The sequence below is a fragment of the Centropristis striata genome, chromosome 1 (assembly GCF_030273125.1).
Source record: "Centropristis striata isolate RG_2023a ecotype Rhode Island chromosome 1, C.striata_1.0, whole genome shotgun sequence".
Taxonomy (NCBI): domain Eukaryota; kingdom Metazoa; phylum Chordata; class Actinopteri; order Perciformes; family Serranidae; genus Centropristis; species Centropristis striata.
This window is the reverse complement of record NC_081517.1, coordinates 42,951,610-42,974,448: the sequence shown is the minus strand read 5'-3', so window position 1 is coordinate 42,974,448 and position 22,839 is coordinate 42,951,610. Positions and strand designations below refer to the sequence as shown.

At 39.9% G+C, this 22,839-nt stretch overlaps 1 protein-coding gene across 1 annotated transcript in view; it reads right to left on the bottom strand.

Moving 5' to 3' along the window:
- The window catches only part of sorbs2a (sorbin and SH3 domain containing 2a), an 83,017-nt gene that overhangs the window by 5,549 nt on the left and 54,629 nt on the right, over positions 1-22,839 (bottom strand). Inside the window, exons 13-22 of the mRNA XM_059343060.1 lie at positions 18,172-18,221; positions 15,559-15,734; positions 13,371-15,194; positions 12,153-12,232; positions 10,671-10,717; positions 10,170-10,284; positions 9,115-9,243; positions 8,059-8,253; positions 1,923-1,960; positions 589-695 (exon numbers count right to left, since the gene is read on the bottom strand). Of these exons, the coding sequence (XP_059199043.1) occupies positions 589-695; positions 1,923-1,960; positions 8,059-8,253; positions 9,115-9,243; positions 10,170-10,284; positions 10,671-10,717; positions 12,153-12,232; positions 13,371-15,194; positions 15,559-15,734; positions 18,172-18,221 (2,761 nt within the window). The remainder of the gene's footprint in view (positions 1-588; positions 696-1,922; positions 1,961-8,058; positions 8,254-9,114; positions 9,244-10,169; positions 10,285-10,670; positions 10,718-12,152; positions 12,233-13,370; positions 15,195-15,558; positions 15,735-18,171; positions 18,222-22,839) is intronic.

The following is a 22,839-nucleotide window of genomic DNA, read 5'->3' as shown; positions in this document are numbered from 1 at the left end:
GTAATGTTATTAATACTAGTAATACTAGCAATTAATACTAGTAATGTTATTAATACTATATTATAGCACACCTACAACAAGCATTCCTTTTCAAGTATTTATTTCTACAGCAACCTATGACCTTTAACCTCAAAAGGTGTGTGTGAAACGTGTATCTGGAGGAGTGTGTGTGTGTGTGTGTGTGTAACGTGTGTAGGACTAGTAGCGGGACGAAATTGTGTCCAGAAGAGGAAGAAGAAAAAATCCACAGTATAACAGTCGTGCTCGGTATCATAACTAGAGTGATCGGTGCGATTGCCCCGTGGCCCTAAATATATATTTAGAATATATAAAACAATCTGAGTGGATCCATTCTGCAGAACGAGTACTTTTTATACTATAAGTACATTTTGATGCTGATACTTTTGTACTTTTACTAAAGTAACTTTGGAATTGAGGACTTTACTTGTGGAGGAGCAATTTCACAGTGTGGTATTAGTACTTTTACTGAAGTAAGGGATCTGAATACCTCCACCACCACCGTCAGTATCATAACTACTTTCTTCATAGAAAAGAACGACCCTGAATCCCTGCGTTCCCTCCTCTTACCAACAAACCAGCCATCATCACACTTCTCCATCACGTCTACGATGTCGCCCTCCTTCAGCTCCAGCTCGTCCTCATTGCGAGGCAGGTAGTTGTACACGGCCTGGTACCTGCAACACAACAACTGACGGTTAACTGAAGAAACCACAAACGTTTTGGATGAAGTCCATTATTTGGTCATTGCTTAACCGGTCACAATCAGTCAGGAAACCATGTGCATTTTTACAGTTCCTGGACACCACCGTTTCCATTTAAATTAAAGTTTTGCTTGGTTTTGTCAGGGATGAGCAAACCCACCCTGTGTAGAGGATGTGTGGGGTTGTAAATAGAGTGATATGATCAATAAATGTATTCTTTGCTTTTGAACCAATGAGCCTTAACCCTTTATCAGGCAAAGAACTATATTTGCTAACTTCAGGTAATATTTAGAGAAATAAATTGCAAATTTACTAGATAAAAGTGGCAAATCTGCAAGAAAAAAAGTCGCAGATTTAAGAGAAAAAAAGCAACTTTTTTCTCCCAGATTCACTACTTTAAATCTCATAAATCTACGCATTTTTTTCTCGTAGATTTGCCACTTTAACCCTTAATAGGGCACTCATTGAAATACTTGCAAATTCCAAATTTCAACCCTAGAGAATATTGGAGGATATTACATACTGCCAGAATGTGTAAAAAAAAAACATGCGAAAATAATATTTTGAGAAAATTTTTTATGAGATTTAAAGTGGTGAATCTGGGAGAAAAAAGTTGCTTTTTTCCCATTTTTTTCTCGTAAATCTGCGACTTTTTTTCTTGTAGATTTGCCACTTTAATCTAGTAAATTTGCAACTTTTTTCTCGAAATATTACCTGAAGTTACCAAATATAGTTCTTTGCCTGATAAAGGGTTAAGTTGTTTCTGTCTTAGTCAACAACTTAGTCCATCATAATGATTTATACCAAGACACTAAGGAGACAGATTGAAAGCACATAAGTAAAATCTTCAAAATTTGATGAACCATTGGCTAATATGTATACCAGAAAAGACAACATCTCCATATAGCCTATATTGACTATTTGGGGTTGCCCCTAATTTTTCTGTCTGTTTATACATAAATGTTATACTGATGCGTACCAATGTAAACAAAAACAAGCTTAACTTGATATTGTGATATATATATATATATATATATATATATATATATATATATATATATTGTGGTTCAGCAAGTATTTCTTGATCACACTTACTGCACACATATTAAATACCTCAGTATGTGTTCAGTGCAGCAAATAGAGATATTTTCTTTACTTGGATAACAGAAAATTAGTGAAATAACAGGAAATATAACTTACGGGTCTCCTCCACCATGGAGTGCATCCTGTACTAAACGCTGTGAGAAAGACAGAAACAGAAAGAAAGGAAGTCACAATCTGGTATTGGTGAGTCTTATATTTAGGGTTGGAGGAGATTGAACAGAAAGACTTGTCCAATGTTGCAGCTTATGATGAAAAAGGTTTAATTTTAAACCCAGAGGTGTGACCAAATCATTTGAAAACAAACATGAATAACATGAATACTAAAATGTTCTCCATCACAAAAAGGAACATTACACTGTATTACAAAAAAACAACAGCACACTTTAGTGATAGATTATGTGGTGAGCAGTCAGTCATGAATGATGTGGTTATGTTTAAAGTTTTACTTCCTGCATAGACACTAGAGTAAAGTAAGAGCGTGGTTGAAAATAGACATGGCCCCCTACCCTTCGACCTCTAATGGGGGACAGATAGGACCTCCGGGACAAGATGGGGCTACGAGGAGGTTTACCACCAACAACTGGATCCTGCTTAACAGGCAGAAAGACCAGAAGCAACACACTGATAATCTTCAACTGTAAACGAGTCAGCAGCCTTCACTCTGAGCTCAACACACAACAAGCACAAAGGGCTGATCACATGCTGTAAAACATCCACCAACATGCCGATGCCAATAAAATCCTGCTCAACATACCGCAGAACAAACAACACAAGCAAGAACAAGAAAGTTTTCTGCTGTCCAAGAATCATCACAATATTACTGAACATGACAGATACAATGAATGTTAGTGTACAATAGGGACGGGCGTTTACAACTCCAGCATCTATAACGTCCACAATCAATTAATCGATATGTTTTTATACATACTCCAGTATGTATTAAACATGCATACATGGGCAAAATAAAATATATTTATACAGTACTATGCAAAAGCCTGCTTTGATAACAGCAGCTACAAACGATTAATTGCCATGTCTGTGAATTTGTTGACACGTGATAAATCGGATAGTCTATAAAAACTCCCAAAAATAGTAGAAATCTCTTTCACAATTTGTCCAATGAAGAGTCCAAAAGGTAAAGATAGTCCAAGATAGATTCCAAGATGTTAAACAAAGAAAATAATCAAATTGTCACAGCATCTTCCCCCGTATAAATAACAAAACCAATTAATCAAATTTAACCCTTTATCAGGCGAAGAACTATATTTCGTAACTTCAGTGGATATCAAAATGGGGTCGAGAAAAAAGTTGCAAATTTACTAGATTAAAGTGGCAAATCTACAAAAAAAAAAGTCGCAGATTTAAGAGATTTAAAGCGGCAAATCTGTGCAAAAAAAGTCGCAGATTTAAGAAATCTAAAGCGGCAAATCTGTGCAAAAAAAGTCGCAGATTTAAGAGATTTAAAGCGGCAAATCTGTGCAAAAAAAGTCGCAGATTTAAGAAATTTAAAGCGGCAAATCTGTGCAAAAAAAGTGGCAGATTTAAGTGATTTAAAGCGGCAAATCTGTGCAAAAAAAGTGGCAGATTTAAGTGATTTAAAGCGGGAAATCTATGCAAAAAAAGTCGCAGATTTAAGAGATTTAAAGCGGCAAATCTGTGCAAAAAAAGTCGCAGATTTAAGAGATTTAAGGCGGCAAATCTGTGCAAAAAAAGTCGCAGATTTAAGAGATTTAAAGCGGCAAATTTGTGCAAAAAAAGTCGCAGATTTAAGAGATTTAAAGCGGCAAATCTGTGCAAAAAAGTCGCAGATTTAAGAGATTTAAAGTGGCAAATCTGTGCAAAAAAAGTCGCAGATTTAAGAGATTTAAAGTGGCAAATCTGTGCAAAAAAAGTCGCAGATTTAAGAGATTTAAAGTGGCAAATCTGTGCAAAAAAAGTCGCAGATTTAAGAGATTTATAGTGACAAATCTGTGCAAAAAAAGTTGCAGATTTAAGAGATTTAAAGTGGCAAATCTGTGCAAAAAAAGTCACAGATTTAAGAGATTTAAAGTGGCAAATCTGTGCAAAAAAAGTTGCAGATTTAAGAGATTAAAAGCGGCAAATCTGCGCAAAAAAAGTCACAGATTTAAGAGATTTAAAGCGGCAAATCTGTGCAAAAAAAGTTGCAGATTTAAGAGATTTAAAGTGGCAAATCTGTGCAAAAAAAGTCGCAGATTTAAGAGATTTAAAGCGGCAAATCTGTGCAAAAAAGTCGCAGATTTAAGAGATTTAAAGTGGTGAATCTGCGAGAAAAGTTGCTTTTTTCCCCCCTTCTTTCTCATAAATCTGTGACTTTTTCCACGCAGATTTGCCACTTTAAATCTCTTAAATCTGCAACTTTTTTCTTGTAGATCTGCCACTTTAATCTAGTAAATTTGCAACTTTTTTCTCAAAATATTTAAATTTTTTATTTCGGATATCCGCTGAAGTTACCAAATACGGTTCTTCGCCTGATAAAGGGTTAAAACATTTTCTGTCATTTGATTAGTGAACTAATCACTTCAACCAGTAATGTCAATGAGCCCAAAGTTAGAGAAAGGCATCATCAGATCCACAAGCATGATCTAAATCCACGCCGTCACCCCCACATTCCAGCTTTACCTTCACCTTGGGAGACCTACGTCCTGCAGGGGGGACAGTGGGGGGGGAGCGTGGGGTGGCGAGGGGAGGAGACGGAGGTCTCGGGGGGATCATGGCGGAGAGGGGAATGGGCGACTCGGAGTCGGGGCAGGATGTGAGAGGGTGAGACAGACAGAGAGAGGCCGAGGGGTGAGAGACAGGGCGCTGTGAGGGGAGGGGAGGAGGTGAGACGGGCGGAGAAGGAGAGACTGAAGGTAGAGGAGGTGTCAGGAGGCGAGGAAGTGATGGAGGACGAGGGGAGACGCAGGGAGAAGGAGGGATGGTGGTACGCTCCTGCTGTTGTGAACGGGAGAAAGAAGGCGAAGAAGGAGTAAAAGAAGACGCAGGAGGAGGAGTAAATGAAGACAAGATTGGCGTAAAAGAAGAAGAAGAAGAAGAAGAAGCAGGAGGAGTAAAAGAAGAAGAAGACGGAGGTGTAAAAGAAGACAAAATTGGAGTAAAAGAAGAAGAAGAAGAAGCAGGAGGAGTAAAAGAAGAAGAAGAAGAAGCAGGAGGAGTAAAAGAAGAAGTAGACGGAGGTGTAAAAGAAGACATAATAGGAGTAAAGGAAGGAGGAGGAAGAGGAGTAAAAGGAGACGAAATAGGAGTAAAAGAAGAAGTAGAAGATGAGGAAGGGGGAGGTAAGGAGGTCAGAGGAGGTGGTGTGTAGGGTGAGGGGAGGCCAGGTTGTGTCAGATTGGAAGGAGAAGCATCAGCCTATGGAGGAAACGACACACACATCAACTCTGAAGCTGAACAATAGAAGCTAAATGCTGAGAAACACTACGGAGCCCCAGAAGGGTCATGGAGAAAAATACCTTGCATGATTTAAAAAAAAGTGTGTCCTAAGCTAAGTGGCTAAATGGAAGCTAAATGGAATTCAACAGCCATTTATTTGATAATTTGCACTTTCCTACTATGTCAAAATGTTTACTGTTAGAGTCGGCCTATGGAACATGAACAGTAGTGTCTCCACTCTGAACGATTTTCCAAGAGGACAGGACTTGATTTTTGAAGACACTAGAGATCAACATATCTGCCTGAAGCTAACCTCCTTCGAAGTCGACACTGATGTGTAGCTATACCAACATACTGGTTATGTGTAGGTTTGTGTAACAATCTATGAAGTCGGGTGATATTGAGAAGACAAGCCAGAAGAAATGACAAGCCTCGATAGCAGCGTCTATCTTGGTGGAAGTTGTTGTTATTTCTCCTCTCCTTGGCTCTGGTCAAGAGCTTCAAAATGGTTAACAACGGCTTTACAACAGCATGTGGTATGATTAGCTAAATGTTAGTCCCCCGGTTCATTGGATTCATTGCTTTTTAACCGAGAAAACACAGATCTCAGCAGTGAATCAGTTAACTGGCGGAGTGGAGGGATACAAAGGTCGGGACCCAGGCAAGTCTATGGCACGAAAACTGTTTTTTTAAAAAGTATAATTCTGATGTTTGTTTTTTTTTAATTCAAAAAGTCACAGTCGTGTCTGTGAATGAGCGTATATAACAACAGGTAAACTTTACTGCGTTACATTAGTCTGTCGCCATGGAAATGTCAGATGCCTAGATCCTTCAACCGTTTAGTTAACATATTACTTTATTTGTCAAAACTTATATAAGATCTCCCATCTCCCTTCCGGGGCCCTGTAGTGTTTCCAAACACAGCAGAAGCAGCTCACACCATGCTCTACCTGTGGACTGAGTCTCTCATTAAAGCCTTTAATGTCCTCCTCTTTGCTCACTCTATCTTCATCTTCTTCCTCAATGAACAACTCAGTAAAGCCCGTTCCTTCCACCAACGGTGGTGTTTGAGATTGGACCGGTTGCTCAGTCACACTGTTTGACTGTCCTCCCCAACCAATAGAAAGTGGCTCCATCGTCACCGGCTTGTGACACTGCACCTCTAACCGAACCCTGCCCGCCAAGTTGCTGATTGCTGGACTGATTGCTGGACTGATTGCTGGACTGATTGCTGGGGGTTTCACTGCTGGATGACTGGATTCTTCTGCTTTTAGAGTAAACCTGCTCTGGGATTCACTGGTTAGCGTAGCTGGTGGGGAATCTAGCGGATACAATCTTGAAAAGTCAGCATCCTGTGCACTCGTAGAACCATCCAGGATCATGGACAACAGTTCATCGTAAGGGTCTTTTACTTTCAGCTCAACATCAGGGATTTCACTGCTTTGGTTCACTTCTACATTGTGCCGCAGAGGATCTTGCGTGGGTAACTTTATTGGTTCTGGCACTGTGCAGAAAAGAACCTCTGGCTTAGAAATGTGTAACGATTGAGCTATTCCTTTGCCACTGAACTGCACTGAAGAGTCAGACAGTGGAGAGGTAAATGAGGAATGAGGAAGGGGAGGGGGAGGAGGAGGAGGAGGAGGAGGAGGAGGAGGAGGAGGTGTTTGGAGGAACGGCAGCACAGCTGGGGTGTGACCTAAACTTGGTCTCCCCTCTTTTAAAGGAGGAGTTACAGGAAACCTCTGGGGCGGCAGGGCGAAGCCTTTTTGTGACGGTGCAGGTGAGTGTGCTTTGGGCTCCTGAGCCTTCAGAAAAGGTGTGAGGTCAGAGGGGAGAGGTGGAGGTGTGGGGGGTACGGGGGTGGTTGTGAGGGAGGGAGTTGGAGTGGACGCCGATGGGTCCATTGTGAGGGACAGCCACTCGTTGGTGATAGCTTCCAGGTCGGGCCTTCTCAACGGGGGGTGAGGGGAGGGGAGGTCACGAGGAGTGGAGGATGGAGGTAGATGGTAGAAAGGCTCCATGAACGTGAAGTGAAAAAGAAGGAACAGTGTAATTTATTAAGTTGTAACAGAGAGTTACAGTGTGTTTTTGTGTGTCATTTGAGGGCTAAACAGAGTTCAGAAGCTGTATTTCCTCCCGTATGGAGATAATGTATTCATTCATTTCCAGACTAAACAGCTTAAAAGCTGTATTTAATCTTTTACACAGCTGATGTATCAACTCGTTTAAACAGAACAAACCAACTATTTAAAGCTGTATTTACTCTTTTATGCAGATGATGTACTAATTTATTTGAGGGCTAATCAGAGCTAAAACGCTGTATATTCGCTTTTATGCAGATGATGCATTCACTTATTTAAGTGCTCAACAGAGTCTATAAGCTGTATTTACTCTTTTATGCAGATGATGTATTAATTTATTTGAGGGCTAATCAGAGCTAAAACGCTGTATATTCCCTTTTATACAGATGATGCATTCACTTATTTAAGTGCTCAACAGAGTCTAGAAGCGGTATTTAATCTTTTATGCAAATGATGTATTTACTATTTTATATAAACATATTAACACAAACTCATTTACGTAACTGGAGACATTTTTTCCAACTTTAGGATGTAAAATGTTTATTGGCATTTGTGATGCTGATAAATAACCCACACTACTCTTCACAAACATAAATAAATATTACCAAATTATAAATCAATCTATCAATTAATTTATAAGCTCAAAGGGCTTTATTCTAACCAGCATTTTATAAAAATACTGCTGGTTAGAACATGGTCGCTCTTTTTATATTGGTTTATTATATTCTATTGTCACAATGTTGCGCTGTTCCTACCTTTGTGGGTGTAGAGCTTGGTGTCCTGTTGCCAGGGTAACTATGTGGGTCTATGTGATGGACGGAGCTCTTGGACGGAGATCGCTTCATGATGTCAACATATGACACAGGAAAAATGCCCTGTTTGGTTGTGTGTGGGATCTTCCCCTCGTACCAGTTCTGGTCCACCTGCCTTATCACAATTACTCTCTCACCCTATAAAAAAACAAGAAACACACCCAAAATATAAACATGGTTTTTAACTGCAATACAGCAACGTTTTAATAAACAGAACCTCGCAGTAATACCTATCACAGGACATGTTCAAAATCTACACAGATTAGCTTCAGATACATTTGGACGATAACTTGTTTCTCCAGTAATTTGAGAAAAGTTTGCATCTTTTGGGTTTATAGAATCACTTCAAAGTCAAGTACACTGTAACAAATTGCTGTAAGAAGCCAAATTGTGACAGTAACATACTTTTTTCCATTAAAAAGGTATTATACTGTAGAAAACAATGCATTCTGGGCAATATTTGTAGGCAGTTTGCCGTTTCCCATAAAATATTGTAATATACCATAAATAGCATTGCATTCTGGGAGTTATGGTAGAATCAACAGTGGTGAGGCTGAGAAAATACGGAAAGCTACTGTATTTCTAGAGGAGACATTCAGCCAACTCTGGTCTTTCCTTTCTTGGAACATCCACTTTAATCCTGCATTTCTTGAGCAAATCACAGGGTAAGTTGAACTCTGTTTTATTTGTTAGATGATGTTTGCAGCATCAGTATTTTACTGTCAAATCAAGGAGATACAGGATTGTACTGTAATTCAGTATGTGGTTTTATCAAAGTAACATACTGTAAAGTAAATAACAGTAAGGGAACTGTAAAATTAACAGTAGAATGCTGGCAACCCTGCTGCCAGTATTCTACTGTTAATTTACAAGACAATTGTTTACAGTGTAGATAAACTCAAAAATAGTAGTTATTTAGGAGATGGAAGGTTTCACCCTAAACAAAACCTGTAACATTGTTTCAGCTTTTTACTCAGACACAAATAACAAGGAGGCTACCTTTCTGAGAGACAGCTCCACATTAGTATCAGCATTGAAGTTGTAGCGAGCTACCGCCTCTCCGATCTCTCTGACGTGTGCTGGCGGAGGAGGACGAATCGGCTGCTGCTTTTCTGAAGACGGCATCTTCTGCTCATGTGTGCATTAGTGTGTGTTGAAAAGGGAGAATAATCAGACAGACAATTTAATTATAGCCTATGACAAAAAATGGTGCACACCTCCAGTATTCTACGGTGGCCCTGAAGTGCAAATCACAACGACAAATCAGAAAACACAACAGCAAATGTGTTTTCTGTTTGTTGTGTTTTTTGATTTGTTGTTGTGTTTTTGGATTTGTCGTTGTGTTTTTTGATTTGCCGTTGTGATTTCTGATTTGTCGTTGTGTTTTCTGATTTGTCGTTGTGTTTTCTGATTTGTTGTTGTGTTTTCTGATTTGTCGTTGTGTTTTTTGATTTGTCGTGTTTTCTGATTTGTTGTTGTGTTTTCTGATTTATTGTGTTTTCTGATTTGTCGTTGTGTTTTCTGATTTGTCGTTTTGTTTTTTTATTTGCCGTTGTGTTTTCTGATTTGTTGTTGTGTTTTTTGATTTGTTGTTGTGTTTTTTGATTTGTCGTTGTGTTTTTTGATTTGTTGTTGTGTTTTCTGATTTGTCGTTGTGTTTTTTGATTTGCCGTTGCGTTTTTTGATTTGTTGTTGTGTTTTTTAATTTGTTGTCGTGTTTTTTGATTTGTCGTTGTGTTTTCTGATTTGTCGTTGTGTTTTCTGATTTGTCGTTGTGTTTTCTGATTGGTCGTTGTGTTTTCTGATTGGTCGTTGTGTTTTCTGATTTGTCGTTGTGTTTTCTGATTTGTCGTTGTGTTTTCTGATTTGTCGTTGTGTTTTCTGATTGGTCGTTGTGTTTTCTGATTTGTCGTTGTGTTTTCTGATTTGTCGTTGTGTTTTCTGATTTGTCGTTGTGTTTTCTGATTTGTCGTTGTGTTTTCTGATTTGCCGTTGTGTTTTGTACTTAAGGGCCACCGTAGTATTCACATACAGTTTCTCAATTGCACACTTACTTCTACATATGATATGGGTAATATCCCAACCCGTCCTCGGTGCTCTCCTTCGTACCAGTTGTTGTCTATCTGCCGGATGATGTTCACTGCATCACCCTTCTTAAATGTCAGCTCCCTGCAACACATTCATGTCATCAAAGTGCCAGCACACAGCTGTGAAGAAGAGATGAACTGACCACTTCAACCAGCACAGATCATTCATGTAAAATCAGCCAATGAAGCAGGATGAAATAAGAACAAGTACAGAAGAAATCAGCTTTATTAATGCATAAAATTAAATTCTGTATGAAATAAATCCCATAAAGCCATCCAGGTTTAGTGATCAGATGTGATGATGAAGTTATCTTAGAAAGCAAAAAAAAACCTTTATGCAGATATGCATAAGAATCTGAAATCATAACATTTGAAAGCAATGAGTCGAGATGTGTGGACGTGCAGTTAGGCATTCATGCTTTAAAGCTCGGCTTTCTTCTGCGTGCACGGTGCATTTACTGTACTCACTTAGCTGTTTGTGCCTTAAAATCATAAATGGCTCTCGCAGGCTGTTTCTGATGGAGGAGAGAGAACAGAATAAGTTGTGTCATCTGTTTATGGGAGACCTAGGAGATGAGAGTGAGAGAAAGAAATCCGGCAAGCATTACCAGGCAAAACAGAAAATACAGGCTTTTTGAATTTGTGTGAGAAAATGTAACTGTGCTGTGGTATTGTGATGGTAAAGACAAAGAGAACTGTTTCATTTCAATCTGAAATACTGTATTTTATAGTGGCAGCCACATTATTTAGGTTTGATGTGAGCTAAAAACTGTGGTATTCTTTCTGAATTACTTTAACCCATAAGAACCCATGGTGACACCCGTGTAACAAACACTTTAAATCTTCTATAATCTCCCATATTCAGCTTTATGCTTCACCTTAACTCATTAAATCCCTAAGTGACTATACTCAACACCCTGGTGTGGTGGTCATGTGACTGTGATAAGAAGTGACTTCTCCAAAATGTGGCTGTGACTGGAAACAGAAATGTGAAAAATTTTAAAAAGCTTATTTTTTCTTACTTGGCTAAGTTTCAACCCATTTAACAATTCTAATCCATTACTAGTTTGTCCTGTATTGCATTTAAGTTGTTCTGACCATATTTCCTAAACAAATTAAAGTCACAAATGTGATATATATTATGGAGATGCAAAGGAAAAGGTACATTTGTGTCTCTGTAAGCAGAAAATGTGTCTAGTTTTTTTCTATTTTAAAATAAGGAATATCATAAACATAAATATCATAAATGCTCAATGTCACATTTATGTCACATCACAGATCTTTGACATTTAGGGGTAGTATTTTTTTTAAAAAAAAACATCAGATTTGTGTTCTATGTGGTCCACTTATAGAACCAACCTGGTCTCACAGGAATCTGTGGAATAGCCACGGAATCACTCAAATTTCCGTGAAACTGACACGGATTTCGCTACAATGCAAGTTAATGACAGTCATATCCCGTGGCTATTCCAACATACAAAGTGATTATGTACATTCACTGAGTGAAGATTTAGAAAATAAAACATATTTCTCGCTAGGAATGTGATCAAAATCCATTTTTATGCAGAAACTAAGTCAACATATTGATTTTTTCACTAAAAATTACAGGGTGTCCGCCATGTTTTTTGTTCTTACCGCCGGGACCTTGAAAGTCACGTGACTTGGAACAAACCAATAGCCACGGGATATGACTGTCATTAACTTGCATTGTAGCGAAATCCGTGTCAGTTTCACGGAAATTTGAGTTATTCCGGGGCTATTCCACGGATTTTGAGTTAAGTGAATCCGTGGCTATTTCACGGATTCCTGTGAGACCAGGTTCTATAGAACACATCCTTTAAGGATAACTGGGTCTGGGTTCTTATGGGTTAAAGATAAAAAAATATTCCAAACGATTTAGTGTTTCTAATGAAGTGTTGAGAATACTAGCAACCAGTTCCACTGCTGTACCTCTCTGTCAGGAGTAGGTCTTCTACTCTGGGGTGTGTGGCGTCCATCCATGGTGGAATAACACCTGGAGACATCCTGGTCTGTGGTCAGCATAGACACAAGAAAGGTCACAGAAGTTACCAAAGAAACCACCATCATGTCACATGCATGCTCACAATACGAAAACGTGCTTTGGGAAAAGTATTGAGTGGTTCAGTGATGACGCCATTCCAACAAGTGAATGAGGGAATGAAAGCTCAGGGTCAAAAAATGTGTTTTATTTCCATTTAATTGGAAAAACAAGTTGATTCCCACAATATGACACATGCTGAAAAACAAAATGACACAAAGGGAATACAACCCACAACGGTCTAAATATGATAATATCATTACAAACATAAACATACAAGGGAGGGAAAGAATGATTATGACTCCATAAATAAATTTGCAAAACAGACAAATGATACAACCAAAACAATAAGCAAAATATAAACAAACAGAGGATTATTCACATTTATTTACTCCAACCAGAGTAATATAATGTAAACTCTCAAATAATAATAATTTACCTCAGTTGCAGAGAAGTCCAAGCCTTTATTTTAAACAAGTACATTTTATCCAATTCTAGTATTGTAAGAGGCTTCCCTGTTTCCTGAACTGCTCTTACTTACCATTTTCTCTTTATAACAGAAATATAAAATAATGGCAATGTAGGAACAACTGGGATTAAAGCCCAGTTGTTCCTACATTGCCATTATTTTGTTCAACATTATGCTACCGTCACTCAAAGCCAGCAGTTTCTGCAATGTTTCAAAGTAGGTTTCCAGAAGCTCAAAGGGCATAATCATCCTATTTTTGAAGCAAAAAAACTGACATTAGCTTAACACAGAATGAAATAATGAAGACTATGATTTATCACCAAGTTTAACTTGAGAATTTACAGTAAATAATCTGACTGAAGTCTCGTGACTTTGACTGAATGTCATAAATATAACAATATAATATATATAATAATAAAACAAAAACAAAGGAATGGATGTATGGGCTGACCGATGAGGGGAATAGAGCGACGAGCCCATGCAATACCGAAAGAGACATTGAGGTAAATGTATGAGGAGTATGTACCTTGTCTATGTGTGTATGTTTGTGCAGAAAAAAACTAAACAGAGGAAAGTCGGACTACATGACAAAGTGTGCACATGCATATCTGAGGAGTGATATGTGATAGAGTATCTCCACCTGAATAACAGAGACCGTTTCCATTGCCCTGCTCCTCTCCATATTCATTATTGTTTGAGGTTTCTGCGTGGCGTCCGTAACAGGCACTGACTGGTGACTGTAGCCGCGGTGTGGAGGGGTCCCCTCTATGTGAGGCGTACCCAGTGGGGCTCCCATCTGGGTACAGAGATGCAGAGGAGTGACCCCCATGCCAACAACCCCTCCTCCCGCGCAATGAGGAGCTTCGCTCAGGCACATTTGGCAGCAGTTCGGCCAGTATTCTCTTTAGGATGCTATCATCCGGCGCCCTAGTGACTCTGTGGCCTCTCTCTGCTTGAATGTGCTCATAAATGTCTCTCAAGGCTGCATCTAGTGCTTCATAAATGGCCTGTTTGGACTTGGGTCTGCTACCTCGATCTCCGCCACCACTGCTTCTTCTAGAGGTAGGTGGTGAGCCCTTTTTCCTGCGGAAAGGCACTGGGCTGACCAGGAAGGCCAGCTTGGACATCGCTTGCTGGGATTGTGAGCTCTGGATTTGGGAATGGCTGCCGCGGCTCGGCTGCGAAGGTCTCTGGTGCTCCTGGCGCGCACGCTCTCTCTCGTGGCGAAGCATAGTTGTGAAGCGGGTGTAGGACGCCGGGCAGCGGCCTTTGCAGGAGCTGATGAGATGGCGGTGTTGGTAGCCCTGGCTCTGACCCAGACTCTGGTGGGCAGGGTGGTGGTGGTGATGATGGTGGTGGTGGCGGAGGTGGTGATGGTGGTGAAGGGTGGAGGAGCCGTACAAGCTCTCAGAAGAGGTTAGTGAGCAATGGTCAAAGTCACTCTCACTGCAAAATGAGGAGCCCTCCACCTGGATGAAGTCACTGAGGTCTGACGCTATGGCGTCCTGTTCACTGTCAGAGTAGTCCGCGTTGGCTTGTGGGCCTTGGGGGACAGGAGGAGCAGGGAAGGAGCGTCCACGGCCGGGCTCCGGCCCGACGCGAGGCTGGCCCTCAGGTGGGCTCCGAGGTCGATGCAAATGGTCCATGCTGTGAGGTACCGCTCCACTGTTGCCGTTGTTGTCTTCTTCTAATAAAGATTCTATAGAAAACCGGCGTTTTGGGAAACTGGGCGTGCCCCCACCACCGCTGCTGGCTCGAGATGACGAGCCGCCTGGCGTGGTCGTGCCTGAAGGCACCTCGCTGTCACCCAGGTTGGGCATGGATTTGGACTTCTGAATAAGGCGCTCATATGCAGAAATGCGGGTTGGCACCATATCGCGCGGCACCTCCATGCCCCAAGATGGCGCCCAAGGAGAGAGACGGTGGCGATGCAGGTGAGGTTGGCGCTCCAGCTCCAGGATGCGAGCGCGGACTGATCTGATGACCTCCGATGGGATGAGCTGAGCTCGGTCAATCTGGTGCATTTTACGGTAGAGCTGGAGAAAGCCCGGAGAATCGTGCGCCCGCCGCCGGTGGAGGCGAGGCAATGAGCGAGTGGACATGGATCCAGTCGAACCTGAGGGATTCCCATCACAAACTAGCGACCCGGCACTTTCTGAGCGGGTCGCATTGCGCCCGGCTGAGCCAGAATGCCCGTCGTTGAGTAAGTCATCACAGCTGCGTGACTTGACCTTGCCAGTGACGGATGGTACCGCCTCTGCGCTGCTCCACGTCGTCCCGGCGTCCTGGCATTTAGTCGGCCAACTGTTCTTACAGCAGACAGACTGCTTGGAGGAGGAGCTGCCCTCCTGGCTGTCCTCCTCGTTGCAGTGGTCAGGGTCAGAGGGGAGAGGGGGCAGGTAGGGGCGCTGGTAAGGACCTGGGGAGGTCAAACTGTTTGAATACATGTTGCATGCGTCCCCACCTTTCAGATGTCCAATACAGAGCAGCGTGGTGAAAGAGAAGAAGGAGGAAAGCAGGTTAAGCAATAATACCCAGCAAAAGGGTGGAAGAGCTGTGGAGAGGGAGAAGATTTAGGAGAGAAAGGAGGAAAAGGTGGGAAAAAAGATGCTTTGATGTTTTTTTTCTTCTGACTTCCACGAGGAAACTTATGACCACCAGACAGACATTATATTGTGAAAAACACAACAAATGACAACAAATCCTCTTTGATTCTCTGGTGATGTGGAAAGTACAGTACAAAGATATGATAGTCCGGGTGGGGAGAGGGGAAAAAAGAGGTACAATGTGAAAAGAAGGTGTTTGTTTGTGTGTATGTGTGTGTGTACCTTTGGCTCTGGAGGGTGAGGATGGTGAGGAACGGACCACAGGTTTCTTTAGGCTGCTGCTGGGTCGGTAGGCATCCACTGGTTTGGGGGAAGTGGCAGCTCTGCTCTGAGACTGGGCGTTCACCTGGGAACTGGACGGTTCAGACTTCCTTCTCTTCCTGTAGTCGCTGGCAGCACTGCAACAAAGTCAGTTTTACAATTTTTAACCCATTGACGCCTAAAACGGCTGTAAAACCTCTGGGCGATTTTAAAATAAGCCCCTAAAACCTGAAGTTTTTCTGGAAATTCAACAGAAGTGTCAACGCTTCTACTAAATAATAGATTTTTCAGCCTCTGTAGCAGATAGAAATTCAAAAAGTATTTGAGAGCTTATACAAATACTACAAAACGACGTATCCGCTTTCCAGGCTTCAATAGGTTAATTCAGATACCATACACGTCTTGTGAGTATATTCTATTTACTATATTTCCTGTAGCATCAGTACTTGTAAACTGGGGCTGCGCAATATGAGGAAAATATGCAATATGCAATAACGTTTTGTTGAATATCGCAATAAATTACTGGAAATATATAAACGTATATAATATTATGTACTCAGTTGTAATGTGTCTGAGTTTTCTCTTAGTCTTTTGTCTATTTTGTTTCTGGTTTCTGTAGCACCTTGAGATTTCTTTATGAAAAGTGCTTTACAAATAAAATGTATTATTATTATTATTATTATTCAGTTCTGCCTTTCTGCTATATACTAATATATCAATAAATATACTGATTGAAAATACAAATTGCTTGTTGAATTAAAAGTGACGTGAAATGATTTCCAACATCCTTTTATTTCATAAACTGAACTGAACACAAAAGGCACCAGTAAAAAAAGAACAACACTTACATTTTAAAGGGAAATTTTCTACCAATATGTGCTCTTAATTAAGACAAAAAATGTTGGCAATATCAAATAATTGCTCCTGTTGACATTTATATATTGTGTCGTCCTTATACAAACCTCATATAGACCAAAACAAATTAAATAAAGAGCAAGTGAAAGGTGCTTCACATTATTATTATTATTATTATTATTAATAATACCATTTACCACATTATTTTCTGTCAGTTTTCTCCATTCCAAAAAGTTTTTCTTTCTTGTAAGTAATGTTTGTTCAACATTTTCTTCCCCTTTGTGTCTCTTGTTAAATATTTGATTGTTTCATGTATGTTCGGGCAACCAACTATAATTTTCCTCACTAAAATTGATTAAATAATCCCTGTGGACAATGTGAAAACAGTATAAAACATTTCGGTAACACTTTCTATGAAGACTACATCTATAGTGCATTATGAGCGCATTCATAGTGAATTATAATGCTCATTATAATCAATCATAATGCATTATGACTGAACTCATAAACACATATAAAGCTTCATGATGCACTATATCAACAGTTATAAATATAGCTTATAATGACTTATAAATCCAAGTGTCTTATGAGTGCTCTTGACTGGTTATAAACTACAGGCTGACTGATGAGGCTTATAATACATTACAACTACTCATACCCCTCTATACACACACCTCAACAATCAATTGTTATAAGGACTCATAGGATGCCATAAGTATAAATAAATGATCAATGTATGCTTTAAGTAAAGTGAGGTTCATATATTTATACTTATGGCATCCTATGAGTCCTTATAACAATTGATTGTTGAGGTGTGTGTATAGAGGGGTATGAGTAGTTGTAATGTATTATAAGCCTCATCAGTCAGCCTGTAGTTTATAACCGGTCAAGAGCACTCATAAGACACTTGGATTTATAAGTCATTATAATATATTTATAACTGTTGATATAGTGCATCATGAAGCTTTATATGTGTTTATGAGTGCAGTCATAATGCATTATGATTGATTATAATGAGCATTATAATTCACTATGAATGTGCTCATAATGCACTATAGATGTAGTCTTCATAGAAAGTGTTACCAACATTTCTTTACTCAAATCAGCTGGTACTGTTTGGCAAAAATCTCTGTCATGATGACTCAACTCATTTTGGAGTATATTGATGCTCATTCTCCTAAAAGTCTGGCTATTATCTTTTTGTCTGAAAAGACGAGACAACAGAGTTACCGTAACTTCTCCTATTCACCGTACCTAAAACCCCAGTGGGCTTTCTATTCAGGTCAGAAACACACTCAGTGTCACTTACATGAATTACATGGCCCATTCATCTCATCCCATTTCTGCCCTTTCTGTTCACCGAGGAAAATGCGACTGAATAAGCAGGCCATTGGTGAAAGGGAGTAGGACGAGGGGGGGTTGAGGGAAGGATAGGAGGTGAAGGGCAGAATCAATAGGTTTGCAGGGTTAATTTATTCTGCCTCAGTTAGTGAAAGGGAGAAGAAAAGCGCCCTGATTCAGTGGCGAGAGCAAATAAAGACGAACACTAATCCTTGAAAAATTATCAGACACAGAGGCTATTTGCACCAGAGTCAAGGCAAGAAAGAGCAGTTTTGATTCCCTGCTGAATCACAACAAGGACCAGTGGTGTTGAGAGGGATGGGGGGAGGGGGAAGGAAGGGGAGTGATGCAGAGGAAAATAAAAGAAACAGAGGTTACCTCGCAGGTCTCTCCGGAGCCTTGTCAGCAGGAGCGATGTGCAGGGACGTCTGAAATAGGGCAGACAACGAGAGAGAAAAGTGAGGTCCGCAAGAACAAAGACCCGAGGCAGAGCAGCTCACAATACACAGCCTGCATGCGGTTGATGCTGTGCCACACTCAAAACACTCCCCCACCGTAAGGTGCGACGGATGCTGGTTCCACATGGCACACCTGAGCAAAAAGAGGCCTACCGATGTAAGCGGTGGAGATAAATTTCTGCTCTGTTTTGTTTTGGGAGCCTCTGGAGGATGATGGCAAAGGTGATATAGCAAAGGATGTTATGAGCTGAGCTCAGGGGGTAAATGTTACCCTGCAAAATCTGGCATGGATCAGATGGAATGGCTCTTAGAGGCAAATAACGGCTGATACACTTCAAAGGGTCTCTAACCATCAAGTGCCATCACACAATAATGTTAATAAAAAGACTTCCTGTGAATTATATTTTGAGCTAGAAAACCAAAAACCAAAAAAGAGATCTTCTTACAAGAAGAATCATCTACCTTGTAGATATGCAGAGCAATGCTTCACCAAAAGTGAAGATAAAGAAAACTAGCAGAAATGAATGAACAAGCTAAATTAAAGGTGGATTAATTGTTTTTAGCTTTGGGTCTCTAACCATCAAGTGCCATCACACAATAATGTTAATAAAAAGACTTCCTGTGAATTATATTTTGAGCTAGAAAACCAAAAACCAAAAAAGAGATCTTCTTACAAGAAGAAAGAATGATTTACATATTCCTTTCTGTAGGACCTCTGTTGCCAAATTCTCATTTGTTTATCAAGGTGCAGTGCTGTGGAATGACATAAAACATCTAACAGAATCATGTTCCTCTTTAAATACTTTTAAGACCAAGTTCAAAAAATCCCTATAGATGTTCTACACCTTTGTATTTGTTTAGTTTAAATTTTGTTTGTATTTTTTATTTTCATCTAGCTATGTAATTTAAGTAAAGTATAGTTACTTATAGGTTTAAGAGGGAGGGTCGCGTATAATATATTTTTGATCTTTCCTGCATTTTCTTTTACTGTTTCTTGTACTGTTATTTCCTAACGATTGTATGTTTTTTAAGTCCAAACAACAATAAATAAAAAAATAAATAAAAAAGGTCACTGGAAAAATATGTTAGCAAGCACTTTTTTTATACAATCCCAAGCAAACAAATTAAATCAAAGCAAGATCATACTCTTCTTGTGATGGATGGCTGAAATGAGATGAGACTGAATTGGTGTTACGCTACATTGCACAAACTTTAAGAAATCTTATTTTACATTTTCTACAACAATATAGATCAACAAAATAGATTTATAAGATTTCTACGATTGGTTAGAAATTGTGAGATTAACGACACTACTGGAACACTCGTGAATGTGAGATTACCTCGATGCGCTGGCGAGCTGAGATGTCTGGATTATAATCCAGCCGTTTTTTAGGAGGCTTGAGCCCCAAGCAGCAGCAGTGAGCAGGAGGAGGAGGAGGAGGAGGAGCAGGAGGAATAGGTAGAAGGTGAAAATGAGGTGAAGGAGGAGAAGCAGTGGTGACATCATGGGGAGAAACCAAAAAAAACAAGAAACATGTGGAGAGAGTGACACCCATTAGAGAATCTGAGGAACCAGAGATGGACTAGTTCACAAACGCTGCACATGTGCTTTGCATGTACAATGCACACATGTGCACACACTCAATACACACTAACACACACACACACACACACACACACACACACACAATCTACAAATGAAACACATTCATTCCTATGCACATTTGAATGTCATCCATTGAAGCTTAATTTCTAATCTCAAATAGCAACATTAAAACTACAGCATGTCAGTGCTAAAATACACAAGGCCTACTACACACACACACACACACACACACACACACACACACACAAATGTGCCCATGTACCACACACACATGCAGAGTGTGAGAGCAAGCTGTGAAGCAGAAAGCCAAGTGAAGCACAAGCTGCAGTGTTGTGTTTATTTGAGAGTGCAATAAATTGCACCGTCAAATGTTTTGTGATTTCGTGCTGGTTTACTAGTGCAGATATACTATTGTTCATTCAGTCGGGCCAAAACTTCTTCTTGTGACTCGTCAACTCAATAAACACTCAAACACTGAACATACTGTGAGATTCTGTCCCAGCTGGACCAGTCAGTGCAAAACCATCCACCCTCTAGGGCTTATTCAGTGGTGTGAAACAGTCAAAATATTGCAGGTAGAAATCTCAGCACGCAGCCCGACAGGACTCTGCCAGCTCCAGATGTGACATTTTCACCTGAACATTTCGAATAAGCCCCCCCAAAAACATCTTCACCTGTTGTCATGCTCTGACATAGACAGAGGTATGTCCTCATGACGCTTTGTAAATCAGTCAGGTTGGGGTAATTTGATCCCAGATGTGTGGCTAGAGGCAACCCCTGCCCTGAGCCACTAGGACGCTATTACCACCTGCATCCAGCAGAGGGCGCTACATCATCTACCTTGTAGATATGCAGAGCAATGCTCCACCAAAAGTGAAGATAACTAAGAAGAAAACTAGCAGAAATGAATGAACAAGCTAAATAAAAGGTGGATTAATTGATTTTTAGCATGTGCAAGACTTGTTGAAGAAAACAGCACAAACTCTGATTTGTATGCAGAACAAAATAATATTATTTATCGTTGGAAACGTCATCTTTTGCACATATATTTAAATGCTTTGGTTGATTGATTGATTGACTGTTCTGTGCAGCTCCACTATAGATAGAGAAAGTCAGGCCATATAAAGCAGCTATTCTCAACCTTAGGGTCGGGACCCCAATTGGGGTCGTGAGATGATTTCTGGGGGTCGCCAAATCATTTTGGAAGTCAGCTCTGTCTCCACTGTGTTAAAGTGTTCATGTGTTTTAGTCTTTTTGGTCATTTAATGTCTTTTTTTTTGGTCATTTTGTGTATTTTTTGGTCATTTTGTGTCTTTTTTTTGTAATTTTGTGTCTTTTTTGGTCATTTTGTGTCTTTTTGGTCATTTTGTTTCCTTTTTTTGGTCAATTTGTGTCTTTTTTGGTAATTTTGTTTCTTTTTTGGGTCATTTTGTGTCTTTTTTTGGACATTTTGTGTCTTTTTTGGTCAATTTGTGGTCATTTTTTGTCATTTGGGGGTCAATTTGAGTCCTTTTTTGCTTAATTTTATGTAATTTTTTGGTCATTTTTTGTGTCTTTTTTGTGTCTTTTTTGATCATTTTGTTGTCAATTTGATTCTTTTTTGGGTAATTTTGTGTCTTTTCTGACAAATCCCAAAGTATCAAGTTGTTACTTTCCAAGGAGTCTCTGGCTTGAAGCTGACTGTTACACACTCAGGAGGTCAGAATGGACCTTTAAACTGATAACAAAGTACTTAGATTAAAAATAACAATAAAATATAAAGTGAGCGGGGGACAACATGCATGTTAAATTGGGGGTCGCGACTCAAAAAGGTTGAGAACTACTGGTCTAAAGCATCTGGAGCACACTGCCGTTTGACTAATTTTCCTGCTTATTTTTTGGGGCAAGCTGCAACACCAAACTGGAATAAAGTTATCCGGGTTTGTGCGTGAACATTTCAGTGCCTGCTAGCCACCAGACCAAAAAACCCAGCAACGCAGAGACATAACACAGCCTGTCACAAGGGTGGGGAGAGAGAGGGGGGAGGGGGGTCACAGCACCCAACAAGTACCACATGCCCAAACAACTAGCCCCACCCAGTCTATTGGTGGAGACATCATGGGTGGAGTAGAGAGAGTGGGTGTATGCCTACGGCAGGGTTGTGGTTGAGGGAGTAGCTATGGCCCTGACTTACCGGCCGCCCAAACTCCAGCTCGGAAAAGAACTTATACCAAGGCTCGTTCTCTAAATCTATGTCATCATAGGTCTGGGAAAGCATGATAGTGACAGAGAGAGGAGGTAGAAGAAAGACAGTGTGGAAAGAAGTCACACACAAAGAGAGACATGGACCTCATGGTTAGGAATGGGCAAAGGAGGCACAGGGAGATGGGCACAAGATGAAGATTTAGACTCACATTTTTATTTGTTCAGGCTTTTGATTTATTGTTTCGGGACTGCTATGGTTGTTTAAATTGCTGTTTTGGTCTTTTAAAACTTGTATGTACATTTTTATGTTATGTGTATGATTTTTATGTGAAGCACTTTGTGACTTCTGTCTGTGAAAGGTGCTATATAAATACAGTTTACTTACTTACTTACTTACTCGCTCACGGAGACGAGAGCAGTGAAAAACAAATTCACTACTGAAAAATCCTCCTGAAAATGTTTTTCACTTCACTACTTTAACTGGTTTTGACAGCTTTTCTAAAAAACATTAGGGCAGGGGTGTCAAACTCAAACACACAATGGGCCAAAATTTAAAACTTGAATAAAATCGCGGGCCAACATTGAACAAATAAACCTTTTAATATATACCAAACATGTTTTGCTTTAACATTAAATATGGAACCAGCAACGCTTATAAACATACAATATATAACTAAATAGTGCAGACATGCAAAATCAAATTTCAAATAAAAAACACATCAATGTCATTAATTTATTAAATAAAAAATAAATAAAAATCGTATGCCTCTTTTCTATTTGCATCCTTCTGATTTAAAT